The 14,437-nt window shown below is 34.3% G+C and overlaps 1 protein-coding gene across 2 annotated transcripts in view; it reads right to left on the reverse strand.

Annotated features, from left to right (window-relative positions):
• DPH6 (diphthamine biosynthesis 6) overlaps positions 1 to 14,437 on the reverse strand; it is a 183,024-nt gene that overhangs the window by 83,090 nt on the left and 85,497 nt on the right. For both annotated transcript variants that reach the window (XM_021695530.1, XM_021695529.2), the window contains exon 4: positions 198 to 271. In XM_021695530.1, coding sequence (XP_021551205.1) covers positions 198 to 271 — 74 coding nt within the window. The remainder of the gene's footprint in view (positions 1 to 197; positions 272 to 14,437) is intronic.

Genomic DNA, 14,437 nt, shown 5'->3' on the forward strand with positions numbered 1-14,437 from the left:
AAAGTACAACTTATGTTATTTAGGTAATATAGGTAGGTAGTTCCATGAAGAATGTAGAATATACATTCTATTTATTATTTGGATACAATTACATTTTTAATTTATTCCCATTCTTCAAATACATGTAATTTAAAAATATAAGACAAATTTTAAAAAATAAAATAAAATATATATAGGACAAATTAATGTTCTCTTACACATTTTCTACTCGAACACGCTGATAGTCAGAAAGTATAGCACCTACTGATATCCCCTCTACTTCTTCTTTTTCCTGAAAATAAAAGAAAAAATATAACTTTAAAAATAAGCATGTGGCTATGCATCATGCTCTGAAAATTATTAAAGAACTGTGTCTCATCTAGAAAACCATCTTGAAGCAGAATAATTTATGAAAATGCAATCCATATTCAGAAAAAATAAATACATAGATTTAAGTCATGCTCTCAGCTGTGGGAAAAATAATTATTCTTTTTACTTAAATCCAAATAACTAGAGAGTATTTTCTGTGGAGAAGGCAAAGATTTAGATAGTACTTTCAAATGTTTTCTCACTTAACATATTTTTAAAGATTCGATGATGTTCAGGCGAAATTTTTGAGAAATTTCTATTTAAGGACAATATTTTCTCAGACTGAGTAACTTTAAAAAAAATAAGCAATGGCATAAGTAGAAAAGGGGACACAGTGATTTTTATTTGTATCTCAGAAAAGGTGATTAACAGGAGCATCCAGGAAACAGAGATGGTAGAGCTATTACCTGGATAACAGTATAGCACAGTGGATAAAAAATTCCATGATGAGAAGGAAGCAATGAATTATCAACAGAGTTACAACTGAGAATACCCAGTACTACATCCAGCAGAGTCTCATAGGAAAGAGGACTAATCTACCCAGTGTGCTCATTAATGATGGAGGAGATGTAAATTCAAATATGATCAAGTTTGCAAATGATACAAAGCTACAATAGATTAAAAAAATGAAGAGGAGATCAATCAAGTACATGTATGGATGCGGAGAACTTGGGGATTTAGAAGGACAGGTCTAAGAGGAGATTTAATGTAAAGAAGTGTAAGATAGTACACTTAGGGAAGAATAATATACAGTATAGGTATACACTAGGGAACTGTTATCTAGAAAACAGATGTAAAGAAAGTGACTGGGGGGTAATTACTAACAACAAACTGAACAGAAATTCTCTGAATAGGCATAGAAGAAAATCCACCCCAGCATATGGAGTATAGAAGAAACTACTTGAGAGAGATGACTTCACTATTATACTCTTTCCATACTTGGAAATCTACAAAGAAAAGCAATAGTGTCTCACATAAAAACATATGTAATACTTGAAGACATACTGAAATAACCAAGTGTGTCCTAATAGGATGCCATAATAAATAAACAACAAAATGCACAACAGGAATCTCTCACGTCTTTGGAGATAAAACCAATTTAAAGTTTCCCCTCCAAAATGATAAAGAAATATCTGCCCAAAATATAATGATTCTATTAGATAAGGATGACAGGAAAAAGCAATTTCCTTTACTTCCCTAGTTTAGCAAATCTGTGAGAGCATTTGCTTATAACCTTTCTCTTCACTTCCTAGTCATTTTCTTTTCATAAAAGTCATTGTATTCATTAGAAAAGGTCAAGGCATAGTGTTCCTGAATAAATACATAGATCAGAGTAGTGGACAGTGTCATCAAAAGATAAAAATCAGTTATATTCCTATACCATATAGTTGTTTATAAGTTCTGCCATACGAAAATGCCAAGTACTGAATATTGTGTGTGTGTGTGTATTTCTTTATACATCAAGAAAATAAAAGACAAGAGCCACTGGTATTTTTCTCTTTTAACTTCAAGTTAACTTTAAGTCAAGACATTGTTAAAATAAAAATTGCCATTTATTATCCATTTAAAATGTACCATCCTTCTATAATTCTCATTTAAGTTCACCACCCTAAATAGTTATTATTTAATTCTTCTTAGTCTACACTTTTTCTCTGCAATTCTCTATCATTTCTCTTTTATTTTCTATTTGGTAATACCTAACTAATCAGCTCTAGAATTATATATCGAACTGAATTTGGACTATTCTTCCAAACTAGGCCGAAATCCAAATCATTACCTTTTTTAATGTGAGAATCTTTTTTTATTAATTTCTTAAAATTTTAATTCCAGTATAGTTAACATACAGTGTAATATTAGTTTCAGGTGTACAATATAGTGATTCAACACTTCCATACATCACCCAGTACTCATCAAGATTATTGTACTCTTAACGCCCTTCACCTATTTCACCCATCTCCCCCCTCCCCCACCACCCCTCTGGTAACAGTCTGTTTGTTCCCTATAGTTAAGAGTCTGTTTGGGGTTTGTCTTTTTTTTTTTTCTCCTTTGTTCATTTGTTTTGTTTCTTAAATTCTCCATATGAGTGAAATCATGTGATACTTGTCTTTCTCTGACTGGCTTATTTTACTTAGAATTATACCCTAGGTCCATCCATGTTGTTGTAAATGGCAAGATTTCATTCTTTTTTAATGACTGAACAATATTCCATCATATATATAATATTCCATCACACACACACACACACACACACACAACTGTGTCCAGTTGTATAAAGGCTCTTCCCTTGCAAGAAACAGGGATAAAGCTAAAGACTCAGTTTGGTTTTGCTGCTGAAAAATATACAAAATAACTTAGAATAAACAGTTGAGGTCAAACGTTATGAACCCACTATTTAGATCTGCCTACTCGTGATCTGAGGAAAGTTAACAACCACAGTGCAAGGCAGAGCTGATGGTAGGACAGTCAAGTTCTCCATCTGGGAGATCATAATCTTAATATAGATCTAACTAATGACTTGTTCAACAACCATGATTACTACTACCCCCATTAAAAATCTAGCCTTACCACATACTAGCTCTGTGATTTTGAAGAAGTTACATAATTTCTCTGTGTTTCAGTTTCTTTTTTCACAGTGAGGATAATAATAGTTCTTATTTTCTAGTGTTACTGTGAAGACTGAGTAAAATAATCCAGATAAATAACAGTGTCCAGCACCTAGTAAATAGTCAGTAAATATTTTCTTCTGTCATTATCATAATATTCTTCATTATTACTGCTACTTCTATAACTACTTCTGTTACTACTTCTACTATTACTACTACTAACTACTACCATCCCCCCCACACACACACTACTGTTACTACAATGGGGATGAAGGCCTAACTTGACTGACAAAACCCTTCATTCCTGGGCATTAACTTCTTGCTCATTATCACTCCTCAACACTAGCCTACTAACCTGTGGTGGTTAATTTTACTTGTTAACATGAGTGGGCTGGTAAAATATTATTTCTGTGAGGATATTTCTGGAAGAGATTTTTATAATTTGAATTGGTAAACTGAATAAAGAAGATAATCCTAACCATTGAGGTGGGCATCATCCAATCCACAGAAGTCCTGAATAGAACTAAAAGGTAGAAGAAGGATGAATTTACTCTCTGCTTGAGCTAGGATATCCACCTTCTCCTGCCCTCAGACATTGGCACTCCTGGTTCTTGGGCCTTAGAACTTGCACTGAAATTTATATCAATGGCTGCCCTGGTTCTTAGACTTTTGGGTTTGGACTGGAACCACACCACCAGCTTTCTGGAGCCCCCAGCTTGCAAATGGCAGATCATAGGACTTCTCAGCCTCCATAATCAGATGATAATCTCTCATAATAAATCTCTTTCTGTACATCTTTATATATCCTTAGTTCCCTGTTTCTCTAGAGAACCATGACTAATATATAACCCTTAACACTCAACTGTACAGTCCAGTTACAACAAACTTTTCCAACATAGTGAGTCCTGAATAAACCAAGGGTAAGTAAGACTTCTGTTGAATCCTTAACCATTTAGAACATACTACTAACTTCAAGGAAAGGCAAAACAGACCTTTAAAAGATAAAAATCTAACATAGTCAATCTACTCCATGAAGCTAATAAGCTCAGGCCTTGACCCATGACCTGTATCTCCTGGGGAAAAAAGTTACTAAATTAACGATAGTAGCAAAATAATAGAAGTGGAAGTGTCAACTAAGAAACAGAGAAAATGACTACTAGAATCAAAGATAAACTGAGGCTGCATGAAGACAGAGCCAAATAAACCACCCAATGCCATAATGGAAATAAAAAATGAATGTGTTCGAGAAAATAGTTAACACAAGAATCCGGGATCTATAAATCTGGCCACATTCAAACCACCTTCGTATGATACGATTCTATGACCACTGAGCAACCTTTAGACTTTAATTTAGGTTGCCTTGTTACTTTCAAACCCAGAAAGATTATACTAATCCATCAAAACAAGCATTCTTACCCTTTTAACACAAATCCTTACATTATAAATGAATGAACTGACATTCTGGTTTACACAGTCTGTTTAAACAAATTTGATTTATATTAATCTATACTATCAGAGAGACTGACAACTTCTTGGTACATGGTCAAAACCAAGTCTCTACTGTTGAATCGCAGACCTGTACCTCTGAAACAAATAATACATTATATGTTAAAAAAAGAAAAGAAGAAGAAGAAGAAGATAGCAGGAAGGGAAAAATGAAGGGGGGGAAATCGGAGGGAGAGAGGAACCATGAGAGACTATGGACTCTGAGAAACAAACTGAGGGTTCTAGAGGGGAGGGGGGTGGGGGGATGGGTTAGCCTGATGATGGGTATTAAAGAGGGCAGGTACTGAATGGAGCACTGGGTGTTATACGCAAACAATGAATCATGGAACACTACATCAAAAACTAATGATGTAATGTATGGTGATTAACATAACATAATAAAAAAAAATTCAGATAAAAAAAACCCAAAAACCCAAGTCTCCAGCTTGGAGAACTATACCACAGTGCTCACCAAAGTAATATTGCCAAGCTTAACCAGTCGTGTAACCCTCTCCAACAATAATGCCAATTGTCATTGTTCTTTAGGTATTCACTTAAGCCACAAAATAAGGGGCTTGACATATAAGGGATGGTCAACAGTATGGAGTAACTGCAGTGGAAAGCACATATTAAGAAATGGAAGGAAAAAAAGGCTAGAAAAGGAAGTTTGGGATCAGTCTGTTCAGAAATGTGGCCTGCAACCTGAAGGCAATGAAGGGCCCTTCCCTGTACAGATTTTTAAAAATAACTCTATTGAGACACGATTTACATACAATAAACTGCATCCATTTAAAGTGCATAATTTATTGAGTTTTAACAAATGTATATTTCAGTGAAACTACCACCACAATCAAGGTACGAATCATTTTGATAATACCCAAATGATACCTTGTGCCTCTTTGCAGTCCAACCCTTCCTTCACTCCTGGCTCCAGGCAACTACTAATCTGCTTTATGTCATTGTGCATTAGTTTGCACTTTCTCAAATGTTACATATATAGTATGATACAATATATATCCTTTTGTTTCTAGCTTCTTTCACTGAGTATGATTTTGAGATTGATCCATGTTGTGTGTATCCATAGCTCATTCCTTTGTATTCCATTTTAATCCATTGTATGGATATACCACATCTGTTTATCCATTCTTTTGTTGATGGATATTTGGTTTGCTTCTAGTTTGGGGATTCTTGTGAATAAAGCTGCTATGAATTTTCCTATACGTCTTTGTGTGAATATATATTTTCATTTCTCTTGGATTGTGCTAAGGATTTTAAGAAATAAGTAATGATCATACTTACAAGTGGAACGACAAGACTGATGACAGTGTTAAGGGTAAACTAGAGAGTAGAGAAAGAGAAGGAGCTTAGTCTGAAAGAATTGAAGGATGGAGATAAGAAGCTAAATTCCAAAAACAATTTAAAGACAAAATTAATAAAACTTGGGAACCATCAGCACAGAGACCAGAAGCACACACAGAGGGTGGGACCAAGTGACTACTAGCTAGGAACTACATGTCTTAAGACAAAATACTGAGTTTATTTAGCTTTGCGTATGTTTTTTCAGTTTGTTTGCTAGGTATCCAAAGTAGAAAAGACTATTAGGTATATTGAATACTCTGGTGCTCAAGAGAGTATAGAAAAAGATGTGGGTGTTATCAGCATATAAGAGAACTTAAAGCTGCAGGAGCAAACAAGAATCCCAAGAAGCAGGACATAGAGTGAGAAGAGGGCTCAGTGTAAGACTGTGAGGGTACAGTAATGTAAGGACTGTAAATGTAAATGTAAGAAAGAGACTTCAGTGAAGACACTGGGAAAGAGTGGTCATGATAATAAGAGACGCAGCAACCGGGGGCGCCTGGGTGGCTCAGTTGGTTAGGCGACTGCCTTCGGCTCAGGTCATGATCCTGGAGTCCCAGGATTGAGTCCCGCATCGGGCTCCTTGCTCTGCAGGGAGTCTGCTTCTCCCTCTGACCCTCCTCCCTCTCATGCTCTCTGTCTCTCATTCTCTCTCTCTCAAATGAATAAATAAAATCTTAAAAAAAAAAAAAAAAAGACGCAGCAAGGACAGAGTAATGGTGTACGCACAAATACTATTCTGATGAAAAGGAAAGATACTACCAAGTGCCTACTATATACCAAAATTTGTGCTCAGTAATTTGTATATCTTCTCTTGGTTATTCCTTAGAGCAATCCAAAATACTATTAAACTGATTTTATATGTGAAAAAATAAGATCATTCCATTCAAGTTGACACAGCTGGTCAACAGAATAAGCAGCCTTTACATTGAGGCCTGTCTGCCAACCACACCTGTGCTCTTGCTTATATACACAGTGTCACACGCTGTACAAAGTGCAAAAGAACCACTGTATTTTCCAATTAATAAGTTAGTTATGACTACTGTGGGGAAAGCTGCAGTCATGTTTGGTGAAAGCAAGAATGAAATATTTGACATGTACCACTGCCAAATTTTTCAAAAAATGAATTTCAGGTCCTTAGTAAAATAACTGATGAATCTAACAATGAATATCTATTGCTAAATTCAACACAACTCATAGAATTTTGAGAGTGGACACATATTAAATTACATTCTTGTCATCTAGATGAACAAAGGCAGAGAAGATAAAAATAAAAAATAAAAATGTCAGTAATAAGTTAGAGACAAAGACTGCACTCTCAATAGCCGGGCATATTGCTGAGCCACAGGAGCGCTCAGACACTAGTGGACACTACTCAGCTTAGAACATCATCACTATCAATGATAGATGTGTTAGTTCAACTCAGGAAATAGTGAAGTCAGCGATAGCATCACTGAGTACTAGAAACAGCAGTGCATAATACCATTAAACATTTATATTAGTTATTGCTTGTAAAAATGCTCTAAGGTAGACTATCATCATCTTCTTTGTTTTGTGAATAAAAAATGCTAAAAGATATTTACAAAATCAGCTAAGCACACATCACAGGGCCATTTGTTGCCTAGAGCACCGGTTCCCCCAATCTTTGTCAATGTGAGACACAAGCAAGACTGCTGAGAAGTGAGTCCAGGCAGCTATCTGAACAATATGGCCAGTTGTAATGATACAGGGGACAGTTGCAAAAGCAAACACATACTCACAAACTGGCACAAACACAGCTTCATTATTCCCAGCACGTGGTACTACATATATAAGAAAGAACACAGGTATGGTTGGCCTCAATAAAAACAAATTAGTACATGGAAGACATACCAAAGATCAAAATTTCTATCATTCTAAGTAGTCAGCAAATTGTTCAATATCATTTTTTATGTAGAGAATCCTCCCCACCAATTTTCACTGTCAACTTTATCATATACCACATTCCTATACACGTTTAAGTCTTCTGTGTACATTCTGTTCTGTTCCACTGATTTGACTATTTCTGGGTCAGCAACACATTGTTTTAATTATAGCACCTTCAGAATATGTCTGAATACCTGTTAGTGCATGTCTAATCCTTGTCTTTTTAAGTTGGGAGATATTAGTAAGCTTCTTAGACTTTTCTGCAATTATATTTCACAAATCGGCACTGCACTCTTAAGGCAGAGGATTGTGGTTTGACCTTCAGCATTTCTTTCCTTTTGTTGTATTGTGTTTTTAATTAAGCATAACCATCCAGAATACATAGGTGATTTTTTCACTGCTCTTGGGAAACCATTCTAAACATTTAGAAAAGAAAGAACATAAAAGCCTGAAAGATCCAAGGATCATTAACTCTATCAAGCTATTGGTATCTGTTACCTATAGATTCTGCCTCCTCCTATGAAAATGGTTTCCTAAGCCCTAAGTGCTCCTAAGCATCCCTTTGCATGAGATCCCAATCCATCTAGACAGCTTAAGGATTAACCTTTTTATTTTTGTTTTCCCCCGCACCATCAATTTTTACTCCTGGTTCATCATTATATAATATGCTGTGATAGCTGCCAAAAACTCATGTCCTCTTCCAGGTATCATTATTTCTATTAAAGTAAAACTCTTCCAAAGAGCATATATGTTTTTCTCCATTTCCTCATCATCCATTCTCTTTTAAACCCACTCTAGGCAACCTTGAGTTCCCATCAGTCTATTAAAACCTCTCTTATCATGTCAGTCAGTGACCACTAGGTTTGCCAAATTCAGTGGTCAATTCTCTGTCATTACCTTACTTGAATTCTTCTTCCCACCTTAATGGCTGTTTCTCATTCTCCCTTACGGGCTCCTTGTCCTCTTCATTACCTCTAAAAATTAAAGTGCCCCGAGTTCAGTCCTTGGCTCTCTTCCCTTCTCTAGCTATATTCATCCCCCAGTGATTTCATCTGGTTGTATGGCTCTAAATACAATCTGTGTAACTCCTACCTCTCTGAGATCCACAATCCAAATGTCTGCTCTAATGCCTATCTGAATATCTACTAAGTATCTCAAACTTGAACAGATTCAAATCAAAACTCTTGATTCAGGCACATATACCCATCGTACCCAGAGGTCCTTCCATATGGCTCCTCATCTTAGGAAATGACATTGCATGTATATTATTGTTCAGGCCAAAAATCTTAGAGTCATTCATGATTTTTCTTTCCCTTATGACCTACATCCAATCAAGCAATAGTTCTATTAGCTCCATCTTCCCAAAACTTCCAAAATCCAACCACTTCTCATCTCCTCCACCATTACCACTAGTCCTAATCACCATCACTCTCAACTGGACTATTGCAATAGTTTTCTAACTGGGTTCCCTAAGTCCACACTTCCTCACTATAGTTTATCTCCACAAAGTAACCAGTGATCTTTCAAAATATAAGCCAGAACATGCTCCCTGACTGAAAATCCTCTAATGGTTTCCCATACTACTTAAGAGTAATATACAAGCTCCTTGTGAACAATATATAAGGCTCTAAATGACCTGGAACCTCCTAATTTCTCTGACATCACCACCTACTACTATCCTCTCAGCTCATTCCAAGGATCCACACTACACTTACTGTTACTCAAACACTTAAGCATGTTTACATCTCAGAATTTCCTTCCCTATGCCTATGACACACTTCCTTAGATATTTACATAATTTATTCCTTCGCTTTTTTAGGGTCTTGCTCAAATATCTCAGAGAGGCCTTCTCTGACTTCTTTCTAAAATAGTCCTACTCCCTCCCCACTATCCCCTCCTACCCCTGTCACTATTTCCTTGCCCTGGCTTTATTTTCTTCATAGCATTACCTGAAATTATATCATATATTTTCTTATTTAATTTTTAAATGTATGTCTTCAGCTATATGAGGGCAGGTACTTATCCTGTTTCCCTATAGCCTCAGCTCTAGAAAAGTACCTGGGACAACACTGAATATTCAATAATTGTATTTGTAATTGAATGAAGTTGATTAAATAAAATTACAGTACTTCTACACTTCAACAGTTATCCAAAACAAAACTAAGGTAACAAATAAAAATAAAAATACCATTTTGTAACATATATGACAAACAGTTAATGTCTTTCTCTTTCAAACTAGTAAGGAACAGGTTAACACCCAACAGTAAAAATTAGAAAAGGTATTACTAGGTATTTTTAAGAGAATAAATATAAATGACTAATTTCAACCTTCAGAAGAACAAAGAAAATACAAGCTGGAATTACTTTTTGTCAAACAAATATATACATGTGTGGGTGTAATTTGATTAAAATTTGATTAACAGTCAAAGATGATTAGGATATGGAGAGTTGCATAAGCTCATGCACCACAGATGAAGTTGTTAGTAGTACATCCTTTCTGAAAACCAATTTTGCAATATGTATCAAGAAGTCTTATTAAGTGTATTCTTAGACCCAGCATTTTCATATTTTACTTCCAGAAATTTTGTCTATAAAAATAACTGTAACTTTGCACAAAAGTTTATTTATAAAGATATTCATCTGATTTACATTCTTCATGTTATTGAACAGAAATCTGAAAATCCTAAAATCTCAAATAATAGGATGGTTGACTAAACCATGATACATTTAGAAGAGCGAAAACAAAGCAGTCATTAAAAAAATATTTTCAAAGGCTATGCAATATAAGGAACTTTTTATGACGTAAGACTCAGTGAAAAAAATTTCCACAGGTTGTGTATTAAAATATATGGATTGTTTTTTAAACATCCATAGGCATGGAAAGACCAGAATTAGACCAAATTATAATAGTGCTTATTTCTAAATAGTATTTAATGTTTCTATTTTATTTATAACTTTATACCTTCTCAAATATTTTTATACCATGTGTATTACCTTTTCAATCAGGGGAAATATTATTAAAAATACATTTATGCATATGTATATTCATCATTTATCCCATGTGTGGATATACCGGCAGGCAAAATTACTCATGTATTTATTAAACAGCAGTGAATAAAACCCTACTGTGTGACCAATCCTATATTAGGAAGGGGAAAACACATTTGAAAAAAGCATGGCTGCTGACCTTAAGAAATTAAAATCCCATGAGGGATGCAGGAGAATGGACATTTTAAATAAAATAAGTGATAGAAGTCTATACAAAGTATAATAAACTACAAAAGAAGGAATTCTTGTCAGAGAGGAATGACATTGGGAAATACATTTAAAAAAATCATATCCCAAGTATTGAGTAGTCAGAAATATTAATTCTTTGCCCTTCTTGACTATAGGAAAACAGATAACTGCTCCTACTACTTTCTTCCTATATATTCCTTAATATACCATTTATGTACAAAATCCACCAAATATTTTTCTTGAAAGAAACAAGTCTGACTCTAAAAAGAAATATATATTATAAAACTTATCTGCTAAGTAACTGACATAATCCTAATTGCCTATCTTCATTTGGTATCTGATTGTATGGTTGAATCTTCTATAATTAAACAACCAATTAATAAGGGCCTAATATGCCATTAGTCCTACTCTAATCACCAAAAGAAGTATGAACACGGACCTGCCCATAGTCCTAAAGCTTTATAAACGCCTACTCTTAAAATCAGCACCCTAAATATCAGGAACACTGACACACAAGAATAGAAAGGGACTTCTACTATGAAAGGTACCAGATCTGATTTTCTCATCATATGTGAACCTCTACCATATCACAGCTAAAAGGCACCCAACACAGAGGCTGGGATGGTGAAGGCATCCAGCCATCTGGTAATAGCGATAAGTACAAGTTTATAAGGATGGTTTCAAGGTAGAAATCCAGACCCAAATTAGATTTGTTCACTCAATATTCACTTGTCCCCATATGAAGAGGTTGGTTCACAAAGACAACAAGATAAACTGAAAACAAGCTGTCCTTTTTTTTTTACAAATGAAAACTAGACCTACTTATTCTAAAGATAAGAAGATATGCAGCTTGCATTTATCGGGGAAATTATTTTCTTTGAAAAATGCCTCAGTTACCAGTATTATTCTGTTAATGAGTTCCTGCCTGTTGAGAAAAAAATGATCTGCTGAATTTAAAGTGTTTTTCATCTGAAAAGCATTCTAACATTTTTAATATGAACCATTCATTAAAGAAGTGCACTTGCATTAGAGCTCTGAGTGGTGATATTTGGACTTCTGGCAACATGACATTATTAAATAAGAAACATTTGTGAATGCCAATGACTTTCTAGGGCCTGGATAACTAAACAAGAAATTTATATGGCCAGTAAAGCACTAGATGCTTTTCCTTAAACTTCCAATTCTTCACTTGAGTAGAATTACACAAGTCCAGGTTTAAAAAAAAAAAAGAGAAATGAATACTATTTTATATGAAGAAATTCTGAAAGAATTTTCAAATGGTAATGATTTCAAATGAATGATACATATTCTGACTAAAATTTTTGTTTGACTTGTTAAAAGGCTTTTGTTTTTCTTAGCATCATCAATATAAGACATTTCTGAAATGGAAAATGATCACCATCTGGAGTACTTCCATTAAACAGTGAGCTCATGACAGAGTATTAGGTCACTAATTTGTAGGATTATTGTTTCCCTTTGTGAGCTTTCTCAATTAAATAGGGAAAAAGTTGTTAAGGCTGAAAATTAAATGACAAAGAAATTGCAGAAAATCATAATCATTTGTCATTTATTTCTGTTTAAAGCTAGCGCCTTATTTTACGTTTGAGTCTCCACAGTATGACACTCCCAGTTTTGAATAAATTAGCTGTTTGCTACATAGTGAGTCCCAACCTCAAAGCAGAAACTGAGAGTTTCAACCTAAACGTGAAGCTGAACAGAAATCTAGAACTATAGTTATAGCTTTTTCAACTGAGTTTCCCAAAAATATTCTTCTTGCTAAAATGAAAGGTGACTTCTGTGAAACTCTTTAACAACAATAACAAAATAAATAAACAAAGGATTAAATTGTTAATCCTTGTTGGGAGAATAAAGCAACAATCAAAAAGTATTCAATTCTAAGCAAATCAGCTTGGTAGAAAGTATCCAATCTGTTTAGAAGCTGCTTTCTACACTTATTTTTTAAGCTTTTAAGGAAATTTCCTTTGATTCGTTTGAGATAACTTTGAAAATGCAACTCATATAAATGAGAATTATTTTTATATGATTTAAAATTATTCCAGCTTTATTGAGTTATAACTGACAAATGAAATTGTAAGCTATTCAAAACGTGCAACGTGGTGATTTGATATATACATACATTTTGAAAGAATTCAGAATTCTTACTATCAAGTTAATGAACACATCCATCACCTCACATATTTCCTTTTCATTTTTTCTTTTGTTAAGAACATTTAAATTCTACTCTCAAAGCAAAGTTCAATGATACAATACGGTATTATCAACAATAGTAACATGTTCTATATTAGATCCTCAGAACCTTATTCACCCTACAACTTAAAGTTTATACCCTTTTATCAACCTCTCCTATTTCCCACATCCCTCAGCCCTGGCAACCACCTTTCCACTCTATGAGTTCAACTTTTCTTTTTTTTTTAGCTTGACATATAAGTGATACCATGCAGTATTGGTCTTTCTCTGTCTGGCTTATTTCGCTTAGTATAATGCCTTCCCAGTTCATCAATGTTGTTGCAAATGGCAAGATTTCCTCTTTCTTTTAAGGCTGAATGATATTCCATCCAATATATAATCCTATATATTTATATTTATAATATATATATATTTATATTATATATGTATATATATGTATATCCTATATACATATATATTATATGTACACACACAAACACATATATTTTCTTTACTCACACATCTGTCAATGGACACTTAGGCTGTTTCCATACCTTGGCTGCTACAAATAATGCTGCAATGAACACGAGAGTAGAGATATCTCTTTGAGATGCTAATTTCATTTCCTTTGGCTATATACCCAGAAGCGAGATTGCTGGACCATATGGTATTTCTATTTTTAATCTGAGACACCTCCATACTGTTTTCAACAGTGGACTTATCAGTTTACATCCCCACCAAAAGTGCAAAGGGGTTCCCTTTTCTCTATATCCTTGTTGGCATTTGTTATCTCTTGTTTTTTTGATAATAGGCATCCTAGGTGATACCTGATTGTGGTTTTGATTTGTATTTCCCTGATAATTAGTGATTTTGAGCATCTTTTCATATACCTGTTGGCTATTTGTATGTCTTCTTTGGAAAAATGTTTATTCAGGCCATTTTTTAATTGGGTTGTTTCATTGCTATTGAGTTTAATGAGTTCCTTATATATTTTGGATATTAATCACTTACCATATATGTGGTTTGCAAATATTTTTCTCCCATTTCATAGGATGGCTTTTCATTTGTTGGTTTCAGAGGCTGTATGGAAACATTTTAGTTTGATATAGTCCTACTTGTTTACTTTTGCTTTTGTTGCCTGTGCTTTTGGTGTCAAATCCAAAAAAATCATCGCCAAGACCATTATCAAGAAGTTTACCTCTCTGTTTTCTTCTAAGAGTTTTAGAGTTTCAGATCTTACATTCAAGTCTTTAACTCATTTTGAGTTAACTTTTATTTATGGTATGAGATAGAGGTCTAGTTTCATTCTTTTGCAT

Source organism: Neomonachus schauinslandi, chromosome 9, assembly GCF_002201575.2.
Source record: "Neomonachus schauinslandi chromosome 9, ASM220157v2, whole genome shotgun sequence".
NCBI classification, from domain to species: Eukaryota; Metazoa; Chordata; class Mammalia; order Carnivora; family Phocidae; genus Neomonachus; species Neomonachus schauinslandi.